The 18242-nt window shown below is 38.4% G+C and overlaps 1 protein-coding gene across 1 annotated transcript in view; it reads left to right on the top strand.

The window, feature by feature from the left end:
* The window catches only part of LOC124716985 (chymotrypsin-like protease CTRL-1), a 143118-nt gene that overhangs the window by 63125 nt on the left and 61751 nt on the right, over window positions 1–18242 (top strand). Inside the window, exons 2-5 of the mRNA XM_047243588.1 lie at window positions 995–1187; window positions 1772–1995; window positions 9950–10058; window positions 11303–11484. Of these exons, the coding sequence (XP_047099544.1) occupies window positions 995–1187; window positions 1772–1995; window positions 9950–10058; window positions 11303–11484 (708 nt within the window). The remainder of the gene's footprint in view (window positions 1–994; window positions 1188–1771; window positions 1996–9949; window positions 10059–11302; window positions 11485–18242) is intronic.

Here is an 18242-nt window from a genome sequence, read left to right as displayed (position 1 = left end):
TTGACACCACTGTATCACCAGTATTTAGTAACTTCATGGTATGGTATGTTTCATGTGAATGGGTCATCAGATTATAATAAGACAAATCTTATATCTATAAAAAGCTGAGCATATGTGTGAATGTGGAAGAACTCCTCCCATGTCCCTGAACTGAAGTGGGTCAAATTTGACACACAAACTCCTTGCCCCAAGAGGACCAAGATAGGGTGGTTTATAATATTCTAGTGCTAATGTTTATTGGGATACAGACACCTGTGTTTTTTAAGCCCATCTGATAAAGGATGCCCTGCACAACAGGTGTATTGTGTGGGAATAGTATTGACCTGCCTTATTGATCTGCTTTGGGGCAGCCTACATGTGAGGGGCAAGAAATGATTTTTTTCACCCCCAAAATATAGGCTGCCCAGCACAACATGTGTGTTTTGTTGTAATGATGTCAGCCTGCTCTATCGGCATGCTCTGTACGGCAGACTATACATTGGCATGCAGGCTGTGCTGCATGAGAGGTGTGTTGTGGGATTAGTACCAGCCTGCTTTATCAACCTCTTTTACAGGGTGTACACATGCCGATGAGCATGCATGTGGGATGGTTAACATGGATAGAGGAGGAGTTGGATAGAGAGAGAGGGCAAGAGGGGATGGATGGAGAGAGAGAAAGCTGGAGGGGAATGGGTAGAGAGAGAGGGGTCAGGAGGGTCTGTGCAGAGAGATTGGTGAGAAGGAGATGGACAGACAAAAGGGGTTGAGGAGATGGACAAAAAGAGGGGAAGGAAGAGGAGATGGGTTGAGAGGTGGGAGGAGAGGACAAATAGGGAGCTGATGGGCAGAAAGGGGTCAGGAGGAGATGGACTAGCGAGAGATGTGCACATTATGTGTGACATACATGTATGCAAGCAAAGCCATGAGGAAAAGGCTAGCAAATAATAATCTTTTTGATATCTTTGTGCTTTGTGTTTATATAAACACCATGCTGATGGTAGTGGTTTTGGAGCAGGCTTGGTCATAGTGGAAGAAGAAGATCCTAGAAGATGGGTGTCAGCTGCATACTACACTCCTTCACATTCAGCAAACAGCGGCTCCTGTCCGATGGACCTAGGAAGTGGAAAGAGTCATCCAAAATGTGTTCCACTGTCATCGTGTCAGTTGATTAGTGATCTGATGGACAGAAGTTGTCTTGCACCTGGAAAGTAAGTAAATGTATGAAACGGTATTACAATTTCTGCATCTTAGATGTTAAAAGCAATGGTTTATAGTGTTACAAAAACCTTCATGATGTGTATTTGATTTTACCTGTGACTGAGTTTACTTGTGATAACATTCTTATTGACCTTGATATTACGTGCAATAGTGTCTTTCAGTAAGTCTGTGCAAAAGTGTGCCTCATTTTCAACTGGTAACATATCATCCAACTCCTATTTACAATGATACTATGTTGAAGAATTGAGCCCTGAGGGACTGTGTGTACTATCACTGCTTCACTGGAGGATCCGAAAGCTACAGCCTTATTATCAATTTGATATACAAATCTGGTACACTGTTTATGATTCATCAGGTATGCATCTAGAAGTTCCATTGATGCATTGTTGGTACTGTAGGCCATCAGTTTCTTTAAGAGGAGCCTGTGTTTTACTGGCTCAAAAGCATACCTCAGGTGAATTTACGCAGTCTGCACAATTCCACAGAATCTTGCCATGTGCTACAAGGCACATGTAAATAAACACTAACAATCAGCTGACATCTATACAGTTTGTGGTCTGCTACCGACTCACAGGCTGTCAGAGCTGGTGTGTGGCTACCGAGGGACAGAGCCTTTGGTTTGCTGCCCGGCGGCAGGGCTGGACACAGGACTGCCACCATCACCGACACAGCCTCCTCAGGACTCACCAGTGGTCACCAAACCGACTGGCTTCAATGGCAAGTGTGGCCAGCCCATTGTCAGAAGCTCACCAGGTGGACTTGGGTCTCAGCCGTGGGTCGCCAGGGTCGGATTTGTTAGTAAGTGCAGTTTTACAGCTTTTTTTTTTTTTTTTTTAGTAACTTGAGCTAGGTGGATGGAAAAAGGATGATGGATGAGCAGAGGCTGACGAAACAGATTTATAATATACAGGGTTATTACAAATGATTGAAGCGATTTCACAGCTCTACAATAACTTTATTATTTGAGATATTTTCACAATGCTTTGCACACACATACAAAAACTCAAAAAGTTTTTTTAGGCATTCACAAATGTTCGATATGTGCCCCTTTAGTGATTCGGCAGACATCAAGCCGGTAATCAAGTTCCTCCCACACTCGACGCAGCATGTCCCCATCAATGAGTTCAAAAGCATCGTTGATGCGAGCTCGCAGTTCTGGCATGTTTCTTGGTAGAGGAGGTTTAAACACTGAATCTTTCACATAACCCCACAGAAAGAAATTGCATGGGGTTAGGTCGGGAGAGCGTGGGGGCCATGACATGAATTGTTGATCATGATCTCCAACACGACCGATCCATCGGTTTTCCAATCTCCTCTTTAAGAAATGCTTCTGCTTTAGCCTTTTCCTTAAGATTTTCCAAACTGTCGGCTGTGGTACATTTAGCTCCCTGCTTGCTTTATTCGTCGACTTCCGCGGTTACGCATGAAACTTGCCCGCATGTGTTCAACCATTTCTTCACTCACTGCGGGCCGACCCGTTGATTTCCCCTTACAGAGGCATCCAGAAGCTTTAAACTGCGCATACCATCGCTGAATGGAGTTAGCAGTTGGTGGATCTTTGTTGAACTTCGTCCTGAAGTGTCGTTGCACTGTTATGACTGACTGATGTGAGTGCATTTCAAGCACGACATATGCTTTCTCAGCTCCTGTCGCCATTTTGTCTCACTGCGCTCTCGAGCGCTCTGGCGGCAGAAACCTGAAGTGCGGCTTCAGCTGAACAAAACTTTATGAGTTTTTCTACGTATCTGTAGTGTGTCATGATCATATGTCAATGAATGGAGCTACAGTGAATTTATGAAATCGCTGCAATCATTTGTAATAGCCCCGTACTTGACAGCAGAACAAAAGTTTCTGACAGATGGTTCTTGGAAGAAAGAAAGGGCTTTCAATAGGATGGATTAACACAAGGAGGTATCTCAGAGTGGATAGGACAATCATCAACTCCTTTACAGGCTTCTGTGATGAACAGAAATGGAACAGGGGATGGACAGAGCAAAGAAGACAGGCTACCAGAGAAAGAACACAAAGATTTTGCACTGCAAAAATGGCTTCCAGTAATGTGTAAATGCAATCTGGTGTGGTCTTTAATGTCATTATCGAATTAAAACTAAACTTGATCAACATCCTTCTGTTTGGTGGCTCTTACAGTAATTTTTAGTTTGGAAGTAGGTGGGGTTGTTTGCCTCAGTTAGTAAAAACAGAACCCTTATGGAATCACCATTTTGGCCATCTGTCTGTCTGACATTTCAGACCCATTTTTCTCAGGAATGGATAGAATTATGAATTTGAAATTTATATCACATACTAAGATCTATAGTCTCTTGGCAGTGTAAAAAATTTAAGCTTCTAAGACAATGAAATCAAAAGATACAGTCATTTATGTCACAGATTTTGATGTTCGCTAACTTATTAATCAAAACCTATAGGGTACTTTCCTTTGACCTAGAATCATGAAATATAGCAAGAAGCAGGTTTTAACAGTACAAGTAAAGGAAAAAAATCTGATAATTGATAATTTGTAATTACATCACAAGGAAAAAAATTCTTTTTCCATTTGTCACCCCACTGTCTGTTCATCTGATAAGACAGTTTTGTCTCAGAATTCAGTAGATGTATCAAGTTAAAATTTGTGTCACATTCTGATGTCTATGACCCTATGGAAGTGTACAAAATTAAAGCTTCTAAGTCAACCATTAAAGGATATGACCACTTATGTCACATATTTTGATAGTTGAAAACACACTCATCAAACCTGTAGGGTACTTTCTATTCATATAGAATCATGAAATTTGGAAAGAAGCAAGGTTTTGCAGTGCAAGAAAAGGAAAAATAAAAGAAAATGTTAATTTGTAATTATATCACACAAAATATATGTATTTAGTTCTTTGTTATGCAACTGTCTGTCTGTCCATCTGATAAAACCCTTTTCTCTTGAATGGATAGAAGTATCAAGTTTAAATTTATGTCACATACTAAGGTCTATGGTCTCTTGGTGGTGTATACAATTTAAGCTTCTATGTCAATCCAGTCAAAAGATACAGTCATTTATGTTACATGTTTTACACTTGTGAACTCACTCTTCAAAACCTGTAGGGTACTATCTACATACATGTGAATGGATGGACTATCTACACACATCAAAAAAAGTTTTGCATCACTCCGGTTCTCAGAACTCCTGAAGATAGATGTTGACTGTGGATATTGTATCACAGACACTGTCACTCTGACTGTTCAGGGATGTCACTAAGCCCGCCCAAAGATGTAAACATCCATGAATGAGCAGTGCCTATTTCATTCCATCAGGAAGGAGGTATATGGCTCATGTTGTCTGTAGTTCAACCATGCCTAGACGGTCAATACCACAGTTTGATCACATCCGCGTTGTTACTTTGTGCCAGGAAGGGCTCTTAACTAGGGAAGAGTCCAGGTGTCTCGGAGTGAACCAAAGCGATGTTCTTCAGACATGGAGGAGATACAGAGAGACAGAAACTGTCAATGACGTGCCTCACTCAGGCCCCCCGAGGGTTACTATTGCAGTGGATGACATTACCTGCAGATTATGGCTCAGAGGAATGCTGACAGCAATGCCACTATGTTGAACAATGCTTTTTGTGCAGCCACAGGATGTCATGTTTCTACTCAAACTGTGTGCAATAGGCTGCACGATACGCAACTTCACTCCCAACGTCCATGGTGAGGTCCATCTTTGCAACCATGACACCATGCAGCACAGTACAGATGGGCCCAACAACATGCCAAATCTGACATATGCCGCTGGTGATCAGGGAAGGTGCCATAATGGCTGTACAATAAGTGAATTCCATCATCTGACCAATAGTGCAACCATATCAGCAGCATATTGGCGAGGCATTCACTTCATGCACGACAATTCACGTCCCTATCGTGCACTTCTTGTGAATGATTTCCTCCAGGATAATGACATTGCTTGACTAGAGTGGCCAGCATGTTCTCCAAACATAAACCCTATTAAACGTGCTTGGAATAGATTGAGAAGGGCTGTTTACGGTCAACGTGGCCCACCAACTACTCTGAGGGATCTACCCCTAATTGAAGTTAAGGTATGGGACAATCTGGACCAACAGTGCCTTGATAAACTTGTGGATCATATGGCACGACGAATACAGGCATGCATCAATGCAAAAGGACATACTACTGGGTATTAGAGGTACCAGTGTATACAGTAATCTGGAACATGCTCTCTGAAGGTCTCGCTGTATGGTGTTACAATGTGCAATGTGTGGTTTTCATGAGCAATAACAAGGGCAGAAATGATGTTCATGTTGATCTCTATTCCAATTTTCTGTACAGGTTCCAGACCTCTTGGAACTGATGTGATGCAAAACTTTTTGTGATGTGTGTATATACATAATTAAGTTTCACCACTACAAAGTACATGGCATAGGACACTTCCCATTGTACCATGCACAAGGATTTCTTCCTCTTACATATGCATATGGAGTGCAGGATGAAAGAGTGCTGAATTCCCTCTGCATGTGCATCAGTTGACAATCTTGTTCCTTCAGTCCTTAGTGTGCACAGGATTGCTGACCTCTTATCTTTGAGCATCTGCCAGGTCAGGGTTTTCAGCATTCATGTGGCACTCTCCCATGAGTTAGACAAACCTGCCACCATATGTGGTGTCCTTCTTACCATATGTTCAGTGTACCCTGTTAGACCTATTTGGTATGGGTCCCATACATTTGAACAAAGTTCTAGGTTATCACAAGTGTTTTGTAGATGGACTATGTGTGCCCAGTATCCAATCAAGGAACTGAAGTCTAGCAGCTTTCTTACCTACCTTTGAGCTTGTATGATAGTTCCAATTAATAATCAAACAATGGAAAATCCAGGATGGAATGTAACACTATTATGAAAAGGAAAGTTGCTACTCACCATATAGTGGAGATCCTGAGTCGCAGATAGGCACAACAAAAAGGTTCTCACAATTAAAGCTTTCAGCTAGTAAGGCCATCATCAACAATAGATCACACACACACACACACACACACACACACACACACACACACACACACACACACTCACACTCACGTAAATGCAATTCGCACAAACTGCCCTTGTGTGCGCGAGGCGTTTGTGTGTGTGTGTGTGTGTGTGTGTGTGTGTGTGTGTGTGTGTGTGTGTGTATGCGTGCATGCGTGTGTGTGTTTTTTCTACTGGTAAAGCCAAAAGCTTTAATTGTGAGAGTCTTTTTCTTGTGCCTGCCTGCGATTTGGCAATTCCAGTTAATATTCTTACAAATTGTTACACCCAGGTATTTGTTTGAGGTGATCCATTCTGATCAATTAATTTAAATTTCATAGAGTGGCTATACATCTACCATGAACCAGCAAATTGAACTGCCATATTTTCTGGATTGAAATGTATCACTAGTATACCAACCACCTAGAAAATTTTATGTACTTGCATTTTGAAAAGTTAAATTACTGGCATACTATTGGCTGCTGATGACTTGTGAAGAAAATTATCTTCCAAATTGTTGGAAGTTCACTTTCTGGGTGTATTTTATCTATTCTTTTGGAAATTTTGTCATAAATTAAAGGCAGTTGTGATTGCCTTGGACAAGAGGTGCCCCTGATAATTTGTGTTGTATGTACATTGAAGTCAAATGCAGTCAAGCAAGTGTGATTTGTGGTAATTATATCTGTCACCCATTTCATCTTGATGATGGCATGTACTAATACAGTGGTTCCCAACCTTTCTGAGACATTTACCATTGTGTGCAAATAGGTATTAGTTATTCCCCCTCCCCTCCCACAAATATCAATATTAGTGCCTAACCAACTTTGGAATAAAAATAAATTTTCTTTGAACACTTTTATTATTAAAGTGATCAAAAGTAAATGATATTTAGTTTCTGTAAGTGTTTTATTAGACCACAAGCTAATGAGTCACTAAAACAATTGGTATTTCTTATTTGTAATAACTTTTTTATAGAATCATGGAGCTGTTGTCAGTGCATCACGAGTGTAACCTAGAACTCTTTCTCAGAAAAGAAAGCTAATTATCCACATTGAGGGTAGACACTTGTTACAAAATGCGCTCCCTCGGCGCCAGTCCTCTCTGTAGTGGTACTTGTTTTAGTCACACCCTGTACCCCCATTTAAAATCAACAAAGTTAAAAGTGTGCTCTACAATTACTGTTTGTAAATCACTTGATTGCCTGATGCTTCAGTTCTGATCTTGCAGAAATTAGAAGATTATAGGCTTCCTATGCCTTGTAGCTGATCACTGCTGATAACAATAACAACCATAAATATTAAGAATACAGTGTAGGCCCTACATCAGTGTAGCAGTTCATCATATAGTTGTGATGTGCTGTGAATTAGTTTGTTTATTGCTGTGAAGTGAATAACTTAGCAATTTATGACCTATTGCAGGAACAACCCACAACTCAAAGAAGATGTTTCCATTGTGTGTAGTGGGTTGACTATGTTAGAAGGATGATGGTTATACATTGGTTTCACAAGCTGTAATTTCCATTACATTGTGCCACAGATTAATGATAGTATTTGGAAAAAATGTAATTATTGGTAATTTATGTGACACTAATAACAGTGTTTAAAAAAATTAGTTTAATGACCAAAAAACAGGTGAACCATATTGCATTTACCCCTCAGAAAACTATGTTTTGCCTCTCATTGGATAGCAATGATTAGGAACCAGTGTCCCAATAAAATTTCTTGCAGTCGCCTATTTCTTTCAGAACAAATAAACATGTTCCAGAATTTGTTTATGAACATTGTCACCCGATGTATGACTGTGGTGCTGAGAGTATGGTTTTCTTCCAAACTATGGAAATAACTCATAAGAATTACACATTGAACTCCTGTATTAACTTTCCTTAACATGATAACTCATTACTTCCATTCACAATAACTTTCACAGTCTCAAAAGATGTTGTTATGACTGACTTATCTTTACATCATCTCAGCTCAGACAATATTCAACTGACTGTTGATTAGGTTTCTCCTTATCACACTGTTTACATTGTTGTTGTTACAAGCCTTTTTTCTGTGGCTGCAAAACACCTCTGAGCCATGACGTCAAGGAGCGAGGGGCCCCATGGCAACTGACAATGCTAACTCACCATCTCACCTTGTAGATGTGATGTGCCTATGTCTTTCATCACATCTGCACAGCTCACAAACTATTCCTCACATAGTATGACATCTGAAACTTAGCTACAACTAATAAAATAAACTTCCTTGAAATTTCATGAGCATCTTTCATTGTTATGAAGGCTTGAGACATGTGACATATCTGTTTATCAGAACTGACAAGTCACATCTCAGAATTTATCTTCGAAGTAAGTTGAGCAGATGAAACTGGTTTAAGGTTGAAACCATTTGTTCCATTTCATATTTGCTATCTCTTATCTTTCTTATTACATTAGATTAGATTAGATTTACTTTCATTCTGATTTATCCGTAGTGAGGAGGTCCTCCAGGATGTAGAACATGTCAGAAAAACAATAATACATGACAAATACTTACAACTAAAACAAATAGGCTAATGTACCTTCCACAGGTGCCATATTAATGAACACTATATGAAAGGATCTTTTTACAACACTCATTTACTAAGATCACATTAATGCACTGTATTTAACAAAATTAAAAAAAAGTTTCTTTATTTATACGGTAATAAGCATGTAATAGAACTACTACAATGCTTATTTACTATGATCTCTCTCTCTCTCTCTCTCTCTCTCTCTCTCTCTCTCTCTCTCTCTGTCTCACACACACACACACACACACACACACACACACACACACACACAACCACACACACACACACACAAATCAGTTGGTTCTACTGAGAAATTTATCAATGGAGTAGAAGGAGTTGGCCACCGATAAATCCCTTAGGCTTCTCTTAAACAGAATTTCAAAGGAAAATTGTAATTATTGTAAAGCTTATTACATTCCTGCACCTGTTTGGAGAGTAACTCCTAAAGAGTCTTGATTATATCTTAGTTGAACTATTATACATTTATTTGTAATATGAAGTATTTGTTATTTTGTGACTTCAGTTTGTGCAATGGAATGCTAAAGGCATGAAATTTGTATTTTGCTAAACAAATTGGAGAGAAAAATTTAACATTTCACCAAATAAAGCAGCAAATGATAGACTGGCTCCTCTCAGTGATTTGACTATTGTGGATATGGTGACGAAGTTAATTTTAGTCAACACATTGAGCTTTGTAATTTGTTTGCTAGCCACTCTACAAAATTTTAACTCATTGGTGTTGTATCCACAGGGCACTATGTTTTTGTGTTTTGTGAACTGCAGAGTTTCCCATTAATGAACATGTAAAGCAAGTTTTTATAGATGTGTTGATTACTTTCAGACATGCTGGCACCAAGCCACACTTTGTAAAACAACAGATGCTGAAAGGTTCACTGCTAAAGCCACTTCACCTAACAAGTACATAGATCTTTCACTCACAACATCACAGTCCACAAGTTAACAATCACTAAAATATTATGACAGTTATAATCTAATTCAAAATAAAATGCCAAACCTTTAAAATAGAAGAGGACTGCTTAATGAAACACAGAATGCATTTTTTTCATTATTATGTCTTTCAGCCCTTTTTCAGTTGTCCTTGTTGAAGATGTTGTTAATAAAATGATTTTCTTTTGGTTATTCATTTATTTTTTGTTCTGTTGTGAGAATTATTTGTACAGAATGCTAATTATGTTTGCAGATGTGCAGACAGGAGGCCAAATTTACCCATGCAGTGGTTCAATCATCTCTCCTAACACAATTCTCACAGCAGCTCATTGTGCTCTTGCCCAGCGGGAGGGCTTCAAGCTGTAAGTACTATGTGCGGTATTCCGGTTTAGTTTCTATGAAACATCAAAACTGCTTTAATAATTAGATGTATGGTAACTCCATCACCACTAGCGACCTTTCCAAACAAATGATGTCAACTTTGCTACAGAGGCAACCAAATACATTGTAGCTGACATTACAGAATTGACACTGAAGCACAAAATAGTAAGTGGAAGCATTTTAATGCCTTGACTGTAAGTGCTTGGTGAAAAATTGTATTATTCGACCTATATTTCTGGTCCCAAGCTTGTTTTGTAGTGGTACTCTTTCAAAGATATTATTCATTGACTTCTACCCTTCCTGGATGTACAATTCTTGTCTTGGAGCATAGAGCATATGTTTATGCAGATTCCTGTCTCCATCATATCGAAATAAATTTGACTTACCTGTACATTGTCAAGGATTACTTACTTATTTCTGGTTGTAAAGCTATGCCATGGTATATAGGCGGTGCCCTCTCAGGATGGATGAGGATATGAGCATCTGAAGGATGCCTGAAAAGAAAAATACTGAATAAACAGAATAGAGCTCACCTAAGCTGGACTGTGAGGGCACCTGCCAGTCTAGGTGAGGTCAGGGAATAGGAAGGACATCACATTATTTCTTGTGCATGGTGGTTGCACACAGTCTACAGCTTAATATGGTTTTTTTATGTTGTGGTGTTGTTTCTTTTGCTTGTGATGTCTTAAACTAGTTATTTGTTTTACTATTGTTGTTTCTTGTTGTAACACATAAATTTTGTACAGTTTATCAGTCAAGCAGTGGATACTTTGTGATTGAGTGACAAACTATACAAAATGTGTATGTAACAAGAAGAAATGATAATAGCAAAAGAAATAAGTACTTTAAAATGATACAAGCAACTGAAAAAAAACCATGACATTGGGAAACCATGACAAGCTGAGTGTTAGAATTAAAGCTACCATCATAGACATGTAATAGCATCAAGTGAAAAAGAAAAGAAACGAAATACCTCTGAAGATAGCACATTAAGTGCTGAAACATGTCTGGTACAACAAAACAATGTCTTTGATAAAGTGGGATTCTCTTATTTTTAGATTGGTTGGGGGCTGCAATGGACAGCTCAAACCTCTCATAGCATGTGAATAGGTTGTGGCTGTTGCTATTTAATAAACAACACTTAAAAAAGTGTAATATTTGTGACAGAAAGATTTGTACAACATGCTTTGTTACCTAAGTGAAAAATGTTGTCTCATACTTACAGTGCTACTGTCCGTGTTGGTGAATATGACAGTAGGGGTGATCCTGACTGCACCCCTCAGATGTGTGCTTTCCCTGTTCAAGATATCCCCATCAACCATGTTGTGGTGCATCCTGGATTTCAAAGGATCAATTACAAGCATGATATTGCTCTGCTTGTGCTAAAATCTTCTATGAATTACTCATGTAAGTATACCATGATGATGATATATGTCCTACATGATGGAATGGCCACTTCAGTAGCATTCTGCTTTTTAAACAAAAGACAATATTTATTTCCATGTTTCGATTCACATCAATGTTAATATTGTCATTTTACTGTGAGATGTTCCACTGGTTCTTTGCCATTATATTGGGTGGTGAAGTCTGATCAGGAGTTATTATTCAAACTTGTTCACCTTATTATTTCAGTACACACACTAAACTCTTCCGATCAAACGTTGTTTCCCGAAGTGCTACAATTACTGAATGTAAATACAATATTCAGTTCCCTTCTGATGTAATGGATATTGCACTCTTGTGTACAGCTACTATTAATTATAAAGTTTTTTCATCATTCAGAACATCACAATTTCATTGATAAAGACTACAGTCTGTTTTATTTAACATATTACAATTGATTGAATGTGTAATAAGTTTTTTCTTGTCCTCATGATGTCATAGGCATTGTCACAGCCACTCTTCTTCTATAGCCTGCACCGTATCTCCAAGGCAGGACCCAACAACATGCAATAAACTGCTGACCAGCAGATACTACAAACATGATTCAGTGTTTATTGTTGTCTCAGCTTGCATCATATTAGATTAGATTAAATTAGATTTAATTTCATTCCAATTGATCTGTAGTGAGGGAGTCCTCCAGGATGTAGAACATGTCAGAAAAACAATAATACATGACAAATATTTACAACCCAAACTAATAAGCTAATGTACCATTTCACAGATCACAGGTGGAACGATTGTCATTTTTTAATGAACACTATATGAAGGAATCATTTTACAAACACTAATGCATGGAATTTAAAACAAAAAAAGTTTTTTTATTTATAAGGTAATAAACATGTAATAGAACTACTATAATACTTATTTACAATGAACACATTACTGCACTGAAACACAAATCAGTTAGTTCTACTGAGAAATTCATCAACAGAGTAGAAGGAGCTGGCCACCAATAAATCCTTTAAGCTTCTCTTAAGCTGAATTTCATTGGTCGTTAAGCTTTTTATGGCTGCTGGCAAGTTATTGAAAATGTGTGTTCCTGAATAATGCACACCTTTTTGTACAAGAGCAAGTGACTTTAAATCCTTGTGAAGATTATTCTCATTTTTAGCATTGATTCCATGAATTGAGCTGTTGGTTTGAAAAAGTGATATATTTCTAATGACAAATTTCACTAATGAATAAATATATTGGGAAGCAATAGTTAGTATCCCTAGTTCCCTAAACAGGTTTATGCAGGATGTTCTTGAGTTCACACCACATATAACTCTTACTGCATGTTTTTGTGCCTGGAAAACTTTAGCTTGGCTAGATGAATTACCTCAAAAAAGAATCCCATATGACATTATGGAAAGAAAGTAAGCATAGTATGCCAGCTTTTTCATTTTTATATCCCCTATGTCTGAAACAATTCGCATTGCAAATAGAGATTTGTTAAGACTCGTCAGCAGTTCTATGGTGTCCTCTTCCCAGCTTAATTTATTATCAAGCTGTAACCCCAAGAATTTAACACTGTCCACTTCTTCTATCTGCTTGTCATCGTATGTTAGGCATATACTCGTGGGACACCCTTTACAAGTTCTGAACTGCATGTAGTGTGTTTTTTCAAAGTTTAGTGACAAAGAATTGGCTAGGAACCAGTGATTAATGTCTACAAATATTTTATTAGCCGATCTTTCTAAGACTACACTTGATTTGCTATTTATTGCAGTGTTTATATCATTGGCAAACAAAACGAACTTGGCATCTGGTAATGTTACTGATGAATGGTCATTCATAAACACAAGAAAAAAATAAGGGCCCTAAAATGGAATCTTGTGGACCCCACATGTAATTAGTTCCCAGTTGGATGATGCCTGATAGCTTAATGCATGTCTCTTTCCTAATAATGCCCTTTGTTTCCTGCCAGAGATATAAAATTTGAACCATTTAGCAGCATTTCCTGTTACGCCATAATATTCTAATTTACTTACAAGGATATTGTGATTTACACAATCAAATGCCTTTGACAGATCACAAAATATACCAGTTGCCTTCGATTTTTTGTCTAATGAATTAAGCACATTTTCACTGTAAGTGAAGATAGTCTTCTCAGTATCAGAAGCCTTTAGAAATCCAAATTGCGACTTTGACAGTATGTTGTTTGAGATAAGATGGTTATAAAGCCAATTGTACATTACTTTTTCTAAAATTTTTGGGAATGCTGGCAAAAGTGAAATTGCACAGAATTTTCATGCTATTTCTTTATCTCCCTTCTTAAACAGTGGCTTAACTTCAGCATATTTCAACCATTCAGGAAATATTCCACTGATAAACGCCTGGTTACACAGATAGCTTAATATGTTACTTAATTCAGAATCACATTCTTTAATTAACTTTGTTGATATTTCATCATACCCACTAGATGTTTTTGATTTTAAAGATTTTATGATGGACATTATTTCTGCTGGGTTGGTGAGAGTCAAATTCATTTTATGGAAGTTACTTGAAATGTCTGGTCTGAGGTATTCCATAGCAGCATCTGCAGAACCTGACAACTCCATCTTTTCAGTACAGTTATAAAATGTTTGTTAAAAAGATCTGCAACACTATACACTGAGGCTCTGGATGGCAGTCAGGGAATCAGAGCAGATGACATAAGCAGCATGTCGGTGGCGGCGGATGTAAAGAACAGCCTGGTAGAGGGCAAATAGCTCAGCTGTGAAGACCGAACAATAGCCATGGGGCCGGTATTTGAAACTGTGTGCCCCGACAATAAAAGAACACCTGACACTGTCATTAGTCTTAGAGCCATCTGTATAAATGAAGATCGTATTAATGAACTTCGAACGAAGTTCGACAAACCGGGAGTGGTATACCGAAGCTGGGGTAACCTCCTTTGGGAGCGAGCTGCGGTCAAGGTGAACGTGAGCCTGAGACTGGAGCCAAGGTGGCGTTTGGCTCTTGCCCACTCAAAAGGCTGCAGGGAGTGAAAAACCAAGGTGCTGAAGGGGGATTACTTATAAAGATAATGACACTGGTCAGTTTTAGGCCAAGCCATGTAACTTACATATGGGATAGATCTCTCCTTGTTCTTCCCTGATATCATATATAATACTCATCCTGTATTGTGGCTCTTCTTGGTCTCAGTTTCATTCTCTGTTTACTTGCTGCTGCAGTTACAGATGATAATTTTGGTATATTTCTTCTTGGTATGGGGCACATTTTCTGGATACTTTCTGGTGCTGCTGGTGTTGATTCTTCTGTGGAGCTTTTGTACTTTACTTTCTGCTGATGATTTTAGATGACTCACTTGTTCATTGGTAGATGTATTTTGTGTACTGTCCTTGTTTGATTGATGGCTGTCAGTGGGGAGGATTCCTCTTGACAGTGTTAGCATCAATCCTTCTGCAGAGGATTCAGTGTTTTTGTTTCCTGTCTCCATTTCTAATTGAGAACAGCCTTCAGATGTGGAATTCATGTAATTTTGTGTGGACCTTCATATCATAGAAAAACTTGCTCATTTTTTTCCTTAATTGTGAATTGTGATAAAAGACTGTCAATGGCACCATGTCATTGCATTTAAAATTAGGGATGCTTGCTTTTAAATTATGTTCTTGCACTCTGCATTGTGCATGTCTGTTGTGTAGCTACATGATGAAAGACCCCCAGGATATCGTAAAGTTAAAATTTATTAAAAACAAAAAATGAAACACAGATTGACCTTAAGCATTGGCAAAGACGTTAATTATGAATGGCCGTTAAAGCACGGACAAACGAAAAAAAATCATCATTCATTTTTCTTTATACATGATTTTGTTTCTCACTCTCTTGTATGTAGAATTTGTGTTAAGAAGTGCTGTCCAGAATAAGATGGGCTGCGAGTGTTCTGACTCATACATATTTTGAAATAAGAAAAAATTTGATACCGGTATTAAGTATTTTTTATGCAAGTGAAATGAAACCAAGTAAGGAGGATTTTCTTATTTATGACACACACTGGTGTCCTTGAAGTCTGCTGCCTGCAGCTACAATTGAAATGTAAGAGAAGAAGTCTGATAACCTAAAGTTCATACAAGCACAGAACATTTCCTAAAGTTCATACAAGCACAGAACATTTCTAATAAGGCAATTGTGTTGTATGCATATGTATTTAATAATTTTTAATTTTTATTATTACAACACAACTGTCAACCTGTGTGCCAAGACTTCAGGGCACCGGTTTTGAGTAGGTTTTGTGAACTATTGTTATAGTAAGAAATTTTTATGACATTGTTGTTAGTCATAAACAACTAATTCTCTGTATTTTCTGTTTGCATGAATCACAACGGGGAGCCTGTAAAGCAAAAAGGCAAAAATTGAGGAGAAAATTTTGGAAAGGAATAAGAATTGGACACAGGTTATGTAACATTTTCCATAGTAAGCTGTTTTGTTCGGTGCAGCAAATGTAGGATGGCTACACAAGTTGTTTGTATGGTTACACTTTGTAGTGCATCTTTTGATGTAGGTAGAAACTTTTACCTCATTATTCTCTTCCTTGAATTTTATGGTGTAAATTTTACAGGAATTTTTTGGTGTGATACACGTTGTCAGAAAACATAAAGAATTGTGACGCAATAGTTTGCATATCATGTTGTTGTTGTTGTGGTCTTCAGTCCTGAGACTGGTTTGATGCAGCTCTCCATGCTACTCTATCCTGTGCAAGCTTCTTCATCTCCCAGTACCTACTGCAACCTACATCCTTCTGAATCTGCTTAGTGTATTCATCTCTTGGTCTCCCTCTACGATTTTTACCCTCCGCGCTGCCCTCCAATGCTAAATTTGTGATCCCTTGATGCCTCAAAACATGTCGTACCAACTGATCCCTTCTTCTAGTCAAGTTATGCCACAAACTTCTCTTCTCCCCAATCCTATTCAATACCTCCTCATTAGTTACGTGATCTACCCACCTTATCTTCAGCATTCTTCTGTAGCACCACATTTCGAAAGCTTCTATTCTCTTCTTGTCCAAACTGGTTATCGTCCATGTTTCACTTCCATACATGGCTACACTCCATACAAATACTTTCAGAAACGACTTCCTGACACTTAAATCTATACTCGATGTTAACAAATTTCTCTTCTTCAGAAACGATTTCCTTGCCATTGCCAGTCTACATTTTATATCCTCTCTACTTCGACCATCATCAGTTATTTTACTCCCTAAATAGCAAAACTCCTTTACTACTTTAAGTGTCTCATTTCCTAATCTAATCCCCTCAGCATCACCTGATTTAATTTGACTACATTCCATTATCCTCGTTTTGCTTTTGTTGATGTTCATCTTATATCCTCCTTTCAAGACACTGTCCATTCCGTTCAACTGCTCTTCCAAGTCCTTTGCTGTCTCTGACAGAATTACAATGTCATCAGCGAACCTCAAAGTTTTTACTTCTTCTCCATGAATTTTAATACCTACTCCGAATTTTTCTTTTGTTTCCTTTACTGCTTGCTCAATATACAGATTGAATAACATCGGGGAGAGGCTACAACCTTGTCTCACTCCTTTCCCAACCACTGCTTCCCTTTCATGCCCCTTGACTCTTATAACTGCCATCTGGTTTCTGTACAAATTGTAAATAGCCTTTCGCTCCCTGTATTTTACCCCTGCCACCTTCAGAATTTGAAAGAGAGTATTCCAGTTAACGTTGTCAAAAGCTTTCTCTAAGTCTACAAATGCTAGAAACGTAGGTTTGCCTTTTCTTAATCTTTCTTCAGAGATAAGTCGTAAGGTTAGTATTGCCTCACGTGTTCCAACATTTCTACGGAATCCAAACTGATCTTCCCCAAGGTCCGCTTCTACCAGTTTTTCCATTCGTCTATAAAGAATTCGCGTTAGTATTTTGCAGCTGTGACTTATTAAACTGATAGTTCGGTAATTTTCACATCTGTCAACACCTGTTTTCTTTGGTATTGGAATTATTATATTCTTCTTGAAGTCTGTGGGTATTTCGCCTGTCTCATACATCTTGCTCACCAGATGGTAGAGTTTTGTCATGACTGGCTCTCCCAAGGCCATCAGTAGTTCTAATGGAATGTTGTCTACTCCCGGGGCCTTGTTTCGACTCAGGTCTTTCAGTGCTCTGTCAAACTCTTCACGCAGTATCTTATCTCCCATTTCATCTTCATCTACATCCTCTTCCGTTTCCATAATATTGTCCTCAAGTACATCGCCCTTGTATAAACCCTCTATATACTCCTTCCACCTTTCTGCCTTCCCTTCTTTGCTTAGAACTGGGTTGCCATCTGAGCTCTTGATATTCATACAAGTGGTTCTCTTCTCTCCAAAGGTCTCTTTAATTTTCCTGTAGGCAGTATCTATCTTACCCCTAGTGAGACAAGCCTCTACATCCTTACATTTGTCCTCTAGCCATCCCTGCTTAGCCATTTTGCACTTTCTGTCGATCTCATTTTTGAGACGTTTGTATTCCATTTTGCCTGCTTCATTTACTGCATTTTTATATTTTCTCCTTTCATCAATTAAATTCAATATTTCTTCTGTTACCCAAGGATTTCTATTAGCCCTCGGCTTTTTACCTACTTGATCCTCTGCTGCCTTCACTACTTCATCCCTCAGAGCTACCCATTCTTCTTCTACTGTATTTCTTTCCCCCATTCCTGTCAATTGTTCCCTTATGCTCTCCCTGAAACTCTCTACAACCTCAACTTCTTTCAGTTTATCCAGGTCCCATCTCCTTAAATTC

The sequence above is a fragment of the Schistocerca piceifrons genome, chromosome 9 (genome assembly GCF_021461385.2).
Source record: "Schistocerca piceifrons isolate TAMUIC-IGC-003096 chromosome 9, iqSchPice1.1, whole genome shotgun sequence".
In the NCBI taxonomy this organism is placed as follows: Eukaryota; Metazoa; Arthropoda; class Insecta; order Orthoptera; family Acrididae; genus Schistocerca; species Schistocerca piceifrons.
This window is presented reverse-complemented; position numbering and strand designations above follow the sequence as displayed.